Raw genomic sequence first — 13,961 nt, 5'->3', positions numbered from 1 at the left:
CCACCCAAAGCAGAAGACAGCAAAGTATATTCCAAAGAGGGTGGCAAATGCGTGGCGAACAGCAGAGCTGGCATGACTGGGGCTCAAGTAAATACGAAACCAAAACGCAGCCAAAAGTGCAAACAGTTGACAGGCTACAAAATTGATCTGTAAAAGACAAGCAAAACAAAAAACTGTTTTGATTCTTGGAGGAGGAGGAGGAGGGGGAGGATTCTCTCTGTTCTCAGAACAATTAAGAGCAGAGGTAAGAAAAGGGGAGAAAGTAATGAGCTAGGAATCTTTCCCTTCTCAGCGTTCTCACTTGTGAACTCATGTGGTAACTTTTCTTGGCCAGTGACAGAAGGGGTTAAACAGGCACACAGCCTGAAGCAGAAGCAGACAAGGAAGGTCAGGCTCCAGCTGCCCCAGGGTACAGCTGGGCTCTGTGGTTCTCTGTCTCCTCGGAGGAAGGCTCTGCTCTGCTGCCAGCCTGGCCCAGGTGCAGGGCACATCATTCCCCTTCTCTGTCCTCTTGGCGAGGGCTAGGGGCCAGGAAGCAGTCTGGGTCTCTGAAATATTACCCCAGTACCTGACTGTCCCCCACCCCAACACAAGGGCAAAATCAACAATGCTGATGTGACGCTGCTCGCTAGCAGTGAGAACAGGGCAGCCACCCTAGATGAATTCCTCCACTCCACAGCATCTTCCACACATACCTTCCAACTCCCCACTGTTTTGTGGTTTGAGTGCAAAGAAAACAACTCCATCATCAAGCAGACACCTAAAGGAATATGTTTCTCAAATGTTCTTTGGCTACTGCATGTGAAAATCAGTCTGGCCTTGCTGCAAGGAGGTAGTGATGGCAGTGGGAGCACAAGACATGCAGAGGGCAAACAGAACAGGAATAGAGGCTATTCTTGTCAGACACAAGGACAAGCAAAAGCTTCAGTGTCCTCCAGAGCAAAACTGACATCACACTGCCTTCTTCAAGTCACCTTCTCTTTGACAGCCTCAGCAAAAATCCCAGAAGTCAGAGGAAAAACAGATCAAAGTCAGAGTCAAAACAGAGCCAGGAGCTGTCTCTAGCAGAGCAAATACACCACTGGGATACAACATCCTTAAGTCCAGCCTGAACCCTGGGCAGCTGGAGGGAAATTCATTTATTCAGTCACAGTGTTGCAGTCCTGTTTTTTGGCTTTTTTCTTTTTAATCTTTTGGGGTTTTTTTGAATTCACCCTGAGCTCTCCAGCAGCAAGTCATCCCAGACCAAGCAAAACTAAGCAGGCTGCAACATTTAAGCAATCACTTGGATTAGAGGATTATCCGAAGCTATCAGTCCAGGACAGGATAATACATCTCACTCGGAAATGCTCTGACATGCTGGCTGTCCAGGGCTGGTTGGATTCTGCCAGGCTTCTTGTCAAAAACATTTACAATGTGTTTAACAAGATACTATAGCCCCAAAGTGCTTTTATTCTGGTGGACTACGTCCAACATGGTGTTGGCTGTTCATGAAAATGCTTCCATTAAAGGTTTGTTGGCTTCATTGGTGCAGTTGCTTTATTTCAGTGATGCAGGCAGTCATGCAATAGAATAATGCAATTATTTAAATATTTAGGTATGCTGAATTCTAGTTGTTTGGAGCAGACAATATCAATTTATTTCTTGCTCATGCAAGCAACCAGCATTTAGAATAAATAGTATCACAGAATTATAACCAAAGCGAGTATTTTTCATTTTTAGTGCAAGATCTGTAGAACAAAAAGAACAAAAGAACAAAATTGCACTGGTCTCACAAAACCCAGATGCTGTAGTAGAAATCCTGAACTTGTCTCTTACCATAGAGTTACATTCAAAATGCCAACACCTTGCTCCCACCCTTCCACAGACAGAGGTGCAGCAGAAACCACTGAAGCCCCTACAGGGCTGCTCTAATTGCATCCTTTCCAAGCAAGTTCCCAAAACTGATGGGTGCCCACTCATCAGTGACAGTTCAGTGAACCTTAATCCCCCCATCCTGCTCCAGCTTGGGGTCACACTGGCACATCCAGTGCAGCTCAACTCTGTGGCATGCAGAGCTTCTCTGATCTGGTGTAAAGGAGGAAAGTGCAAAGACTCACAGAAACTGATGGAAGGAAAGTGCAAAGACTCACAGAAACTGATGTGGTTGATTGTTTGAAAGACAATACCCCCTCTGTGCAGCGCCACTCATGGAAACTTTACACCAGGAAAAGCCATCACGATAAGCAGGCATTTGTTTTTTACTTTCACCCAGCTCTTGTAAGCCCAGTTTGAGATGTTAAGGATGCTGGGATCTCACATACATATGCTCACACACACAGCATAAGGAAAGTGCAAGATCCCAGAGTAGACACACCTGTAACATCCTTTAAACAGCTAGGGCAGGGAATGACAGTGGCAGCACCAGCAAAAAATGTGGCAGAGACTTCGTCACAAGTTAACATCCAGCAAAGGACAGCGCAGCAGCCTCACATACACGTGCTCATGCTTGCCTTGGCCTTTGAGTATGTGTTACCTGTGCAACCAACCATGCCACTGTCACACCTTCATTTTGTTGTGCAAATTAACCAAGACAATTAACCAAGACTCCGTGCTCTTTTTGCAAGGGTCAGTGCAAAGCCTTGTACCAGGGCAAATCATTGCCCTTATGTTTCAATGAGTTTTGGTTTATAAGGGTTGTTCCTGCACAGCAGCCAAACATCACAGACCCAATGCACTCAGCAAGCAATAATCTGGCAACAGACCAGACTTGCTCTGTTCTACACTGTGGAGATTCTCAGTGCAGTCAAAGAGAATTCTCCCAAGCTTTAGGCCTGAGAAACTTAGAGAGGAAGAATGAAAACAATTATTATCTCCCTTTCTGTTCAAGTTACTTATAGATATGTACCTTCAGAGTGTGCTATTCATAGTTCACCAATACTACACAAGGGAATAGAGGGATGCAACAGCTTTTCATATAACTCCTCTACTTAGTAATTTCTAGGTACCATTTTAAACACATGCAGTGTTCACATGCATGCACACAAAGGCTGACAGTTCATCTGACAGTGACTTTACTGCATTCCATTTGACATTAGTTTTATTCTTCATTCGACATACTTAAGGCATCCAAGTAAACAGATCCCTAAGAATTTACCAAATGTTGTGCTGCATCACAAGTGAACTAAGTCATGCTTTCCTTCCTTTCCCTTTCCAAAGAGAAAAGGATTCATACTATTCCCTTTTGGTTATTTCCACTGTTGCTAAAAACATTTTATAAACAGAAAATTCAGGGCTTCTGAACACTGATGAATGGTGTCCAGGCAAAAACAACACGGAAATAAAAATTATATGCCAATTAACCTTTTACAGCATTGCAAGACATTTGACACGTGTTTTTAGCTAGCCACATCTCTTTGGTGTTGCCACCAAAATTTTGCACATCTGGTTTCAACATGCTAGCAGAAAGGAAACACCTTTGCTTTTTACAGTCACTTTCTTCCATGCTGTAGAGAATAAGAAGTAATAAAATTAGGAACCAGAGCACATGATATGCTGCCAAAAGAAGACAGTATCTTCCTTTCATTTTCCATGATTAAACACTGGAAGACAGAAAGGCAGTCTCATCACAGTATTCTGCAATGACATCTGGAAGACTTGTGTCTGAGTCACAGCCAGCTGGAGACAGTCTTGCAATACAGAAACAAGATATCCACACTTTTGGAGAGAGAGAAAATCTGGAACAGCTCCAGCACAACTGAGTCGATCGTTATTGTTGTCTGCTTAATTAATCCTTTAATTCTTTATTAGTCTCAACTTTAAAAGGCTTGATGGATCCAGAGCAGGTATGAACAACAAAGGAAAAACATAAACTGTAGTTCCTCCCTGTATTCTTTCAAATTCTGTAGTAGCAATAACTCAGCAGTGATGTTTAGATATCAAATCTGAGTTTTACACAAAGTTAGCAATCAGGTCAAACCAACCCACCAAGCACCCATGATGTTGATGCAAGAATAGCCAAACACAGTGGTTTCAAGATGCCCCTATTGGATTATGCTATAATCCAATCCCTCAAAGTACATAAAAGGTCATTTCCATCTGTCTTGAGTCTTTGTATCTTCTCCCATTTTTAACAGGATGAAACTTGGCAAATATTGGACTGGTGCTGTGTGAAGGGGAAGCACTAACTCCTAGGGATTTGGAACCACCTTTTAAGTCATCTCCATCAACAGGCAGGGCCTTTTACATAGCAAAGTCATCTCCTCAACTTCCTAACCACTCTCAGAGGAAATCCAAACAATTTTTTGCTCAGTATTTTATTTGATCCAATTAACCACTTGCAAGTGGGCACTTCTGAGGGCAAATGCCTATTGTCAAATCACAAAATAAAGGTTCCAAATACCTGGAGTTAAATAGGTGCATCTAAAAATTTCACCCTTTGCAGGACATGAGCTTGATGTCAATAATACCGAATAGGAGCAATTATCATTTTTTGTGTTGGGAGCAAACTGGCTCCATGGTGAACGCTGAGGAGGCAAAAAAATAACTCAAACAACAGTAGTAACTTGTCAAATCCCTATAACAGGAAAGTCATGGAGCCATAGAGGATTTCCAAAGAGAGAGGTAAAGTGTTGCTTGGTACACTGAAAAATTACTGAGAAAAAATCCCACAAAAATCTGAAAAGGAGAAAAGAGAAAGTGCCTTTCCTAGCTAGAAATTCTTGAGATGGGAAACAGAAAATATGAGAGGAGACAAAACCTGACCATACACCTTTAAACCAAATCATTACCAAGAGTCTTGGTCACTGCTTCTTGTAGTTGAAGGTAGGCTATTGATACCCAGTTCTGCTCACCCCATAAGCCTTGCATCTGCAAATCTCCCCATTTAAAAAAGTGGCAATACACAGTTGAGAGTTACTAGATCACACTCTAGGAAGAGATAGTTAAGTACAAACACATAGCCTCTTATTTTAGCGCTTTTAACTTTTTCCTTACAGTTAAGTATCAAAAGAAAATATCCTGCATTCTGTTTTGACCACAAAAATACTTTCTTTTTCCTCTACTACATTTTTCCTCCCTTAGGCTTGCAGAAAATTTGATCTCACTTTCCAAAAATCTAGGAGGATGTAACAAATTGACCACACATTTCTCTCCAAACTCCAAATGCCAATTAAGTCTATCACCCAAACCAGACCATCCTCTGTAAGCAGAATTCCTATTAATGCTATTACTCTGACAATCACTAACAGGAGTCACGCTGCTAACTTGCCCCTTGTTGATGACAGGGTGCTGGTGTGTCCTCAAGAGCACACAGTCTGTGGATAAAAACCAGGCATGTTGCACATTCACACACATTCCCAGAGAGAAGTACAAATGTGTTTGAGCACAGCCAGGCGGTCAAAATATTCCCAGCCAGCATCCAGGTCCACGTCCACTTCAACATGTAGCAGATGATGCAGTCAGGTTATAGATATGGCAGAAGATGCCTCTAATTTATTCCAGGCCTTGGACTTACCAGCCAAATGAAAGAATAAAGGTTTAAATCTGCATTTTATTTGCTGAACAGAAGAGCAGAAGCCTCTCACGGTAGTTCGGTAGAAAGATGAAGTTACATCTCATGATCAAGATACTCTGTGGCCATGTACTAATGAGCATCTGACAGCTCCTTTAGGAGATTGTTACAAGGTTTTTATCTGGTAAATTAGACTGTCTCCTCTACTCACAGACTTACCACAGTCAACCAGACAGCTCTTTTCAGTATTTGGAAAAGCATAAAGAACCTTGCTAACAGAAACTACTGCCAGCAATAGCAATTCAAGTCAAATCACTGTCTGTAGAGTACAACAGTGCTCGGGTAGTATTTTGGAAAGGGAATGCCATAATAAAGCATTCCACTCTGCCAGAGATCAGCCCCATCTTCCAGGGTGATGCCTTTCTTCCAAAGAATAAAGCAAGAGCTACAGAAATGCAGTAATTTCTTTTCCATGTTTAAAAGATTATTTTGCACATATAACCAAAGACACCTAGCAAACAACATGTTTAAGTTCACTTTGCAGGAGACATTTCTACTTTGATGTTGAAAAACAGACCTGCTGTTATTAGAGCATTTCATAACATCAAAAGTGTGATATTTAGAAGGGGCATGTTAAGAATGAGAGATGGAATAGTCTTTAATCAGATCTCAAAGATACCTGATACTTGCTGAAATTTCTCAAAATATTTTGATCTTCCAGACTATTTTTATGAACTATAAGGACAAATATCCTCTGCAGAGATCATTTAGCTCTGCACAGGGAGAGGACAAGCATCTCCAAAAAGGAGGGCAATACCATAGAGACCAGGTCAAGTTTCCCACTGCTAGAATTCTGACCTAGGCTTCCATGAAGGAAAAGGATTTGTGTAACACAGTCCATGCAGTTCCCCTTACTGCCCACAGCGGTATTGCTTTGCACAGAACTCAGTGCACTGAGAGCCAGCACAAAGAGGCTTTTATTTGTAAAGGAAGCAGAACTGACTGAAACTTGCAGGATGCTGTATTTTCTGTTCATAGCCAGACACTGCAGACTGCAATCAGCATGGATCAGAGAGGAGAAAAATTAACTTACATTGGGGAAATACTGATTCCACTGCTGACATGTCACATCTCCAGTACCACACAGAAACAACTTATTTCTCTGGCTTTGTGTTGCAGGAGTCCTGTGGAAGATTTTGGGGGGGCAGAAGCAAAGGCTTGAAAATAGAATTTCTGTCATGGGAGAGACAGAGAGAGAAAAGCACATATGCATAACTAATTTAAGATTATTGTCCTCTTCAGAAGCAGCACTAAGTTGTCATAGCCTTGGCATTTTTTGTGCAGTTGGATGCAGAAAATGGAGTTGGTGAAGTAGAATATACGAAACTGACAGTATTTTGGCTTGTTGTGCTGTTTTCCTGGGTAAATTCTGTTTCCCTGCTTACAGGGTCAAATATCCTTCCATGATTTAGACTGTAAACTTGAAACAGATGTTCTTTCTGGATTACCTCTATGAAACCACTAGCAGAATAATCACTAGCAGGACACAAAATATAGTTATAGATTAAACCCTGAGTCATCAAAAATTTTAAAGGAAAAACATTTAAGTCAAAAGTAAGCTTGAGAAGTCAAATCTACATCATAATGCTAAGTCACACTCCCATACACATACCTTTGATAAATTTAATATGTGGACCTGATCCAAAACCAGCTTTAGCTCATTGTCAACAGCTCTCACATTGAGCTATAATGACTCTGTATGTTGAACAGATGTTTAAGCAATGATCATTTCTGTGCAGCAATGTGCTGCCACTACCTGTACCTCATTAATTACTGCTCTCTCAGCAAGTGATGCCAAATGACGAAATTCCCTTGTATCTAAGATAGTCAGCACTAATTCCTACCTGTAATAGGAACAGCAGGAAAATCAAACAATCTGGAGCCTTAAGTCATCCTGGTGGTTCTTTTAAACCAGAATGCCTCTAGGTTATTAGAGGATCTGTCTCGCTTCTTCAGACTGCTCAGCAGTGAGGCAGCCCACTAATTACAGTACCTTTAAGTCCAAAAATACTTTAAAAGAATAATTTTACACACTTCTGTGCCGGTGGAGTATTTCACAGTATTACGTGTCAGACCTGTCTAAAAGCAGAACTAGAGCTAGAAGGTCAGAGTATTTTAATAAGAAGGTCAGGTATTTTAATAAGAAAAGGAAAAGAGGACTGAAGTGTTGTTATCCAACCAAGAAGTTTGGCACACCAAAAATAATTCCAACAAAATTAGCAAGCAAAAAAAACCAATACCAGAACTACCAGCCTTGCTTCTTCACAAAAGAGCCACTTGGATCCAGTACTTTTGATAGGAAAGATGGCATCTTGTACCATCTACCCTCTATCACCACATCACTCCATCACTCCAGCTCTTCTGTCAGGTATGCTCAGAAGGCTCCATTTAAACATATGTAAAGTTAGGAGAGAGATGCTTAAGTGAAAACTAACAGAAACAAGGAAGACAACTACTCCAGGAGAGTAAGATACAACAAAGCAGACACTTGAGTCCCTGCAAAGCCTTCTCTGAAAGTCCCTAGAACTCTAAGAAGTTCCCAGGGTGGGAGCACCACAGCACTGCTTCCCCCTCTCTTTCTAAGCCACCTGCAGGGCTCAGCAGCTATCTGGAGCTTGGATCCTTGGCTTCCATAATCATTAAATACACCACTTCCCCACCTTTTTCTCACAAAGGAATTCTTGGGTAACAGATACTGACCCCAGCTAGTCTTTTCAGATGTGAGGAGTTCCCCAAATCCCAAACATGGTATTTCCACACCATCTCTCAAGAGCACTGCTGAGCTCCCAATCCACAACACTGTGACCCTTCATCCACCGCAGCCAATGGATGGACACCACAGCACCAAAAAGGAAGCAGGACCAAGACAGGTCTCATCAGACAGGATTCAGCTCGAGTTCACCAGCCTCAAGCACTGATCCTGAGATTTCAACCCAGTTTCTACACCTGCATTCTTGAGTAGATAACTTCAAAGAAGCAGCACCAAGAACAGCATCAACACAGACCTGATTTATCTCCCACCACATTTAAATGTTTAGTTTTTAAAAACTTAGAACAAAACACAGTAGGCCAAGCACCTTTTCATTTTGTCTGTGTAACTGATAAATACACAGCTGATTTATTCAAAACACAAAGAAGGACTACAGACAAATGTTTGTCTACCCAACCACCCTTCTGTGACTTCAATGTAAATTATCTTCCCCAAATACCAGTGGGGCTTGCCTGAATGCAGAGATGGCAGGATCCTTATAGCAGTGTTTGTAAAGTCCCAATTCAGAAACACACTTAACTTTCAGGCCAGATGAAAGCCTTGAGCCTGCACATATTCATCAATTTAAAAATAAAACAGTAGGCTTAAAGTGCAATCCGTCAGTAGAATGGGAACTGGCACATCTAAAATATCTTGCCTCATTCTTGCTGCTGCAATGTCTGTGCAATTCTATTTTCAGTTCCTTTTCTATAGAAAAATGTCAGTGGTCTTTAAAAAAACAAACCAATACAAACAGAGCAGTTTTGTTCTCATTAGCCCAGTGATGTCCCAGTAAGTGCACACAACAGAAAGAAACAAATATCAGTAAGGGGGAAAAAATTGCCAACTTGACAGGTTATTTTATGCCAAAAGAAAGTTGTTTTTTCTCCCCACTGTAGAAACTGTCAGCACTGTGCTAAATTTAAGCACATTATCCTTGGAATTAGTGGCTTGATCAAAGACTAAACTTTTCAGACATTGCAATGGTATTATGTAACCCTTTATTAGGCCCTTAAACATAGAAAATCTGGAACATCCTGTATTTAAATACCAAGTCATGTTCATAGGAACTTAGAACAAGGGCACTGTAAAACTAGCCTATTAGGATGTGCTTAAAAACTTTATGCATGGACTTTGCTAGAGAAAAGGATGTGTTTTATCTGTCCTTACATTCATCTCCATAGCAGAGCTTGTCCATCTAAATTTCTTTTCATTTCAATGAGGAAAAAAGGCAATTATAGGTTGGGATTTATAAAATTCTGAAGCATAACTCTAAAACAAGTACTTCTACTGTAAAAGTACTCTAGATGAGTAAGTTTAGGTGCAGAAATGTACAGTGCAGACTTATAAACAGTATTTATACTACACACACTAACTTTACCAGAAGCAAAAAGAAATCTCTGGATTGTGAAACTGGACTTCATTTAGTTCTAAGAATAAGTAAGTTTTCAAAAATGATCCATAGTTTCTCATGCTTCAGTTTTTGGTTTCACACTTAAAGACACCATAAAAAGGTTTCATATTCCAGAAGCTGGTATTCTACACTAATTTCAAGTGCCTGAAACAGAGTTGGGATAAAACAAAGCTAAACAAAACTCAAGCCTAAAACCAAATGAAAAAAAAAAAAAACACCAAAAAAACCAAACTATGCCAGTCAGGAGAAAAGCAAGGTAGCATATCTAGTGCTAGATATGTGTGGAAGAGTTTTAGGGTAACCATGCTCCCACACAATGGGTGTACTCAAACACATTCGGTTTCCTGCTTCCCCAAGCAGGTACTACAACCTCACTTCTTCCTGTCCTATTCCTTGCCTAAGCAGTTTTCTGTCTCAGAAATACACAGGAACAGCACTTGCAGAGGGAGTGAAGAACAGAACAAGTTCTTCAGACAAACATAGAAACATAATATTGGGGAACATCAACACGGAAAGGTGAAGATCTATGTTGCTGTCTCATGCTCCAACCTAGCAAAGTAAAGGGAGCCTATACCCTCTCCAGTAATGCAGTCAACAGAGTTTGGTGAAAGAGGTACAGAAAGTATTCCCAGCTACCTTCCACAGGCAGAAGAGGACACACAAAACTTTTGGGAAGCCAGTAGTGAGGGCCAGGGAAAATGTGCATTGAATCTGCAGAGAATTTTTTTTCTTTAGAATTAATTTTCACTCAGCTCAACTAGATGCACATTAGAGAGGTTTTTCACATGGGGAAAAAAAGAAGGCACAAGGGCAGGAAATATATGCACAGCCACATTTTTTGGCAGTAAACCTTAGTCAGAACCATTTAATTGGGAAATTCAGTTTATATTTAGGCAATTATATTTGCAAACATAAGAGATAGTAAAACTCACTCTTTTTGCTTCCAAAAACAATGAAAACTTTATATTTTCCAGCAGCTTGCTGAGTCACACATTTCCCCCAAGGCACTTGATTCTGCTGGCCAGCAGATTTTCTAGATAGCTATTTTCTTCATTTTTAGTCTATTTCCAAAGAACTTTGTATGTGCTGGTTTTTTTTTCCTTTTTTACTAATTCAAACACAATTATCTTCATTTAATTCCTTTGCTATTACAGTGACCATGTGGAATCTGCAAACCTGTGTTAACTGCCACTTCTAGATACTCACTTTCACAACCATAAAATACTGGTCCTTCCTATTGTTCTACAGTTTAAAAGTAAAATTATTGCCCTGTGTATTTCAATATATGACATGTTTATCTAACCTTCATTTATGTGGGCTGCAGATTTATTCTTAATCCCTTCAGAATCGTGACAGGAAGAGAAGACACCAACAAAATGTGCACAGTGACAATGTCCTGTTGTGGCTTTTTTTCTCCTTCCTTATTTCTGCTCAGAATTTGCAGCATACTTGCTCCATGGTCATTTATTTTGGATGGTGAACCATGCAAAAAGACAAGAACATAACCCCAGCTGTTTAGTTATGCCTGTTACGAGCACCTTACATCTACAGCAAATATCTCTGAAAGCTGAACTTAGGAGCATGTCTAATTTTAGGCACTCAGCTTCAGACACTATTGAAAACAAGTACCTTGGAGATGACAAGTGCTCAGGACTTGGCACAAGTCAAACATATCAACCACCACTAAACTAACATATTTGGAAATCATCAGTACCTTTCAAAAAAGTCATGCTCTGAAGGAATTTGAGGGGTTGCCCCCTCAAATTAAACAAACAAATAATGAAAACCAAAAAAGCCCACATTTCCTAGTTTTCAAACTTAGCAACCAAATCAAAACAAAAACTAACAGGAAAACACACAGCATGAACAACCGTCAGTTGGTGAATAAAGAAATGCAAACAAACAAACAAAAAAGATATATTTGGCTTTTGCTATAAATTAATTTTATTTGCACTATACTATATTTGAGAAAAAAATATTTAATTTCCTTGCCTCATTAAAGCCTTCTTTACATATCCCCCCACTGGAGCTCTGTAGTTCTGTTTGCATGCAGTGCAGCAGAGCTTTGGTTTATAACATTGATATTTTCCAAAGATAACTGTGATATGAGGAGGAAAAAACTCACTCACCTTTGCTTAATGGTATTTTTGTATTCTTGCCATGCTTATGAGTCAGCAACAGCAGAAACTTAACTTGCTTTTCTTAGGCAATGGGAATAAGTCTCACTTTTTCCTCTTCAACAGTAAGGGAAAAAAGAGAAGAATGTCCTTACATTTTAAAATTATTGCAGTGATGCTCCTACTGTGCAGTGACAGGCAACTTATTATCCAAGAAGCAAAGTACAACAACAAAATCCCAAAAACTCTAAGTGAACTCTTCTCAAAATACCGTAAGAATTTGAACATAGCCAGGGAAAAGAAATTCAACAATCCTTTAAGTTGCATAAACAATTATAATTTCCCTTTCAAGCAAGTGCTTTACACATAAAACCTAAAAAAACATGCTGTAAAAGAACTAAGACATTGCATGATCTGCCCAACTGGCTTGCAAAATGTATTTCCACCTCCCTATCACAAGGTTTTATACCACTAACATCTGGGTATCTCAGAGGCATTTTGAGAAAGCACTTCAGATCTGATTTTTAGCAAACTTCATTCTCTCAAAATGCACATGGTGTTCTTCCCACTGTTTGCTGTAGCACTAAGGTGCAGATTCAGATTTGGGGACGGTTTCAGTTTCTCTGATGCTGGGGGGCACCTGAGCAGCATGGAGTTTGTATGGGATGAGAGGGAGAAGATTCAGGAGCTGGAGGTGACCAGCGACCCCTTTGGGTCCCCAAAGACCACCTGAAGTTTTCCAGGCCACAAGCCACTAGTTCCACCTGTCAGCAAATAAATGAGGCCACCCATAGACAGAAATTCTCCAAGCCATTGCAAAAACTTGATTCTAGACACAGCAAACAGGCACACTTGCCATTTAGGGTCTTCTAAAACTGGGCAGATATGTCATCCTTGTTAGTGACTATGCTCAAAAACTGAAGTGCCAAAGGAAAAGGAAAGAGAGAAGGCAGATACAGAATCTATTTTGTCCTGACAATCATTTAAACACTAACTCAACTCTATCTAGGCAAAAAAAAAACCAAAAACCAAGAAGACTGAGACCCCTAGGTGACTGAGTTAATGGTGCACATAAAAATGTATGACTGATAAACAGAGAGATAACAGACTACAGATCAGGATGCTCGAACCTTATCAAAGGATGAAGGCAGACTTCACCAGACACCTGCTGGCATAATCTATTCAAAGAATATACGCAGATCACGAAACTATCACATACAGCATTAAAGATATGCAGCATGAACTGAACAGAGGGGGAGTGCTCAGCATATGGACAAAAATCTCCCAGCAGTTAAAAATCAGAACAGAAAAGTAAGAGGATAACCCAACAGGGGAATACATTTCAAGACATATAAGGAGCCAGTTACTTTTTATATAAACTAATAAACAGAAGGACAGCTGCAGCTGGCGCTGCCTGAAAGTGGGATGTGAGAGAAGTGACCTCTCTGGGGTGTTGGCTAATCTTCCCTGCAGAGATCTGGTGCTTCCTGCTATATTATCACCATGTGAAGAAACTCAAGGAATAAATCCAGCATGAGTCAAGGTCTGGGAGGGGATGATGACTCTAGCAGAGCCACCCACCCATAATGGAAGTAGCCATGCTTTGGACTGTCAGCAGTGGTTTGGGATCCCAAAGGCATCAGCAGCACCAGAGGCAGGGCTGACAGAAACCTGTGCCTGGAGAGAGAGCAAGCCCTGAAAAGAGCCAGCAAAAGAACAGGTTCCTCCAAAAGGTTTTTTTTAACCCTAGAAACTCATGTCTGTCGTATAAACATCCAAGTCCACTCTGGCTCTGGCCAAGTTCTTGGCCTTCGCAGCCTCCTGTTGAAAGGGTTTCATAGCCAGGTCTGGACCACATGAAAAATACCCTAATTTTAATCACTGTTGAATCTGCAGCCTATCACATGTCTCTCTGAACATGAAGAAACACTGGGAGACACAAGGGAATAAGTCCCTTCTTTGCTTGACGAGAAAGGTTGTGAACTCCCCGTCCCTGGAGGTCTCCAAGGCCACCTGGGGCTCTGAGTAGCATGGCCTAGTGGAAGTTCCCTGACACAAGGGTTGAAGCTAAATGATCTTTCAACAAGTTCTATTACTCTAAGGCCTAGATCCATTTCGTTCATGCTGCTC

The 13,961-nt window shown here is 40.8% G+C and overlaps 1 protein-coding gene across 1 annotated transcript in view; it reads right to left on the bottom strand.

Moving 5' to 3' along the window:
- MBOAT1 (membrane bound O-acyltransferase domain containing 1) overlaps window positions 1–13,961 on the bottom strand; it is a 56,614-nt gene that overhangs the window by 33,516 nt on the left and 9,137 nt on the right. Inside the window, exon 2 of the mRNA XM_030943661.1 lies at window positions 2–147. Coding sequence (XP_030799521.1) covers window positions 2–147 — 146 coding nt within the window. The remainder of the gene's footprint in view (window position 1; window positions 148–13,961) is intronic.

The sequence above is a fragment of the Camarhynchus parvulus genome, chromosome 2 (genome assembly GCF_901933205.1).
Source record: "Camarhynchus parvulus chromosome 2, STF_HiC, whole genome shotgun sequence".
In the NCBI taxonomy this organism is placed as follows: Eukaryota; Metazoa; Chordata; class Aves; order Passeriformes; family Thraupidae; genus Camarhynchus; species Camarhynchus parvulus.
This window is presented reverse-complemented; position numbering and strand designations above follow the sequence as displayed.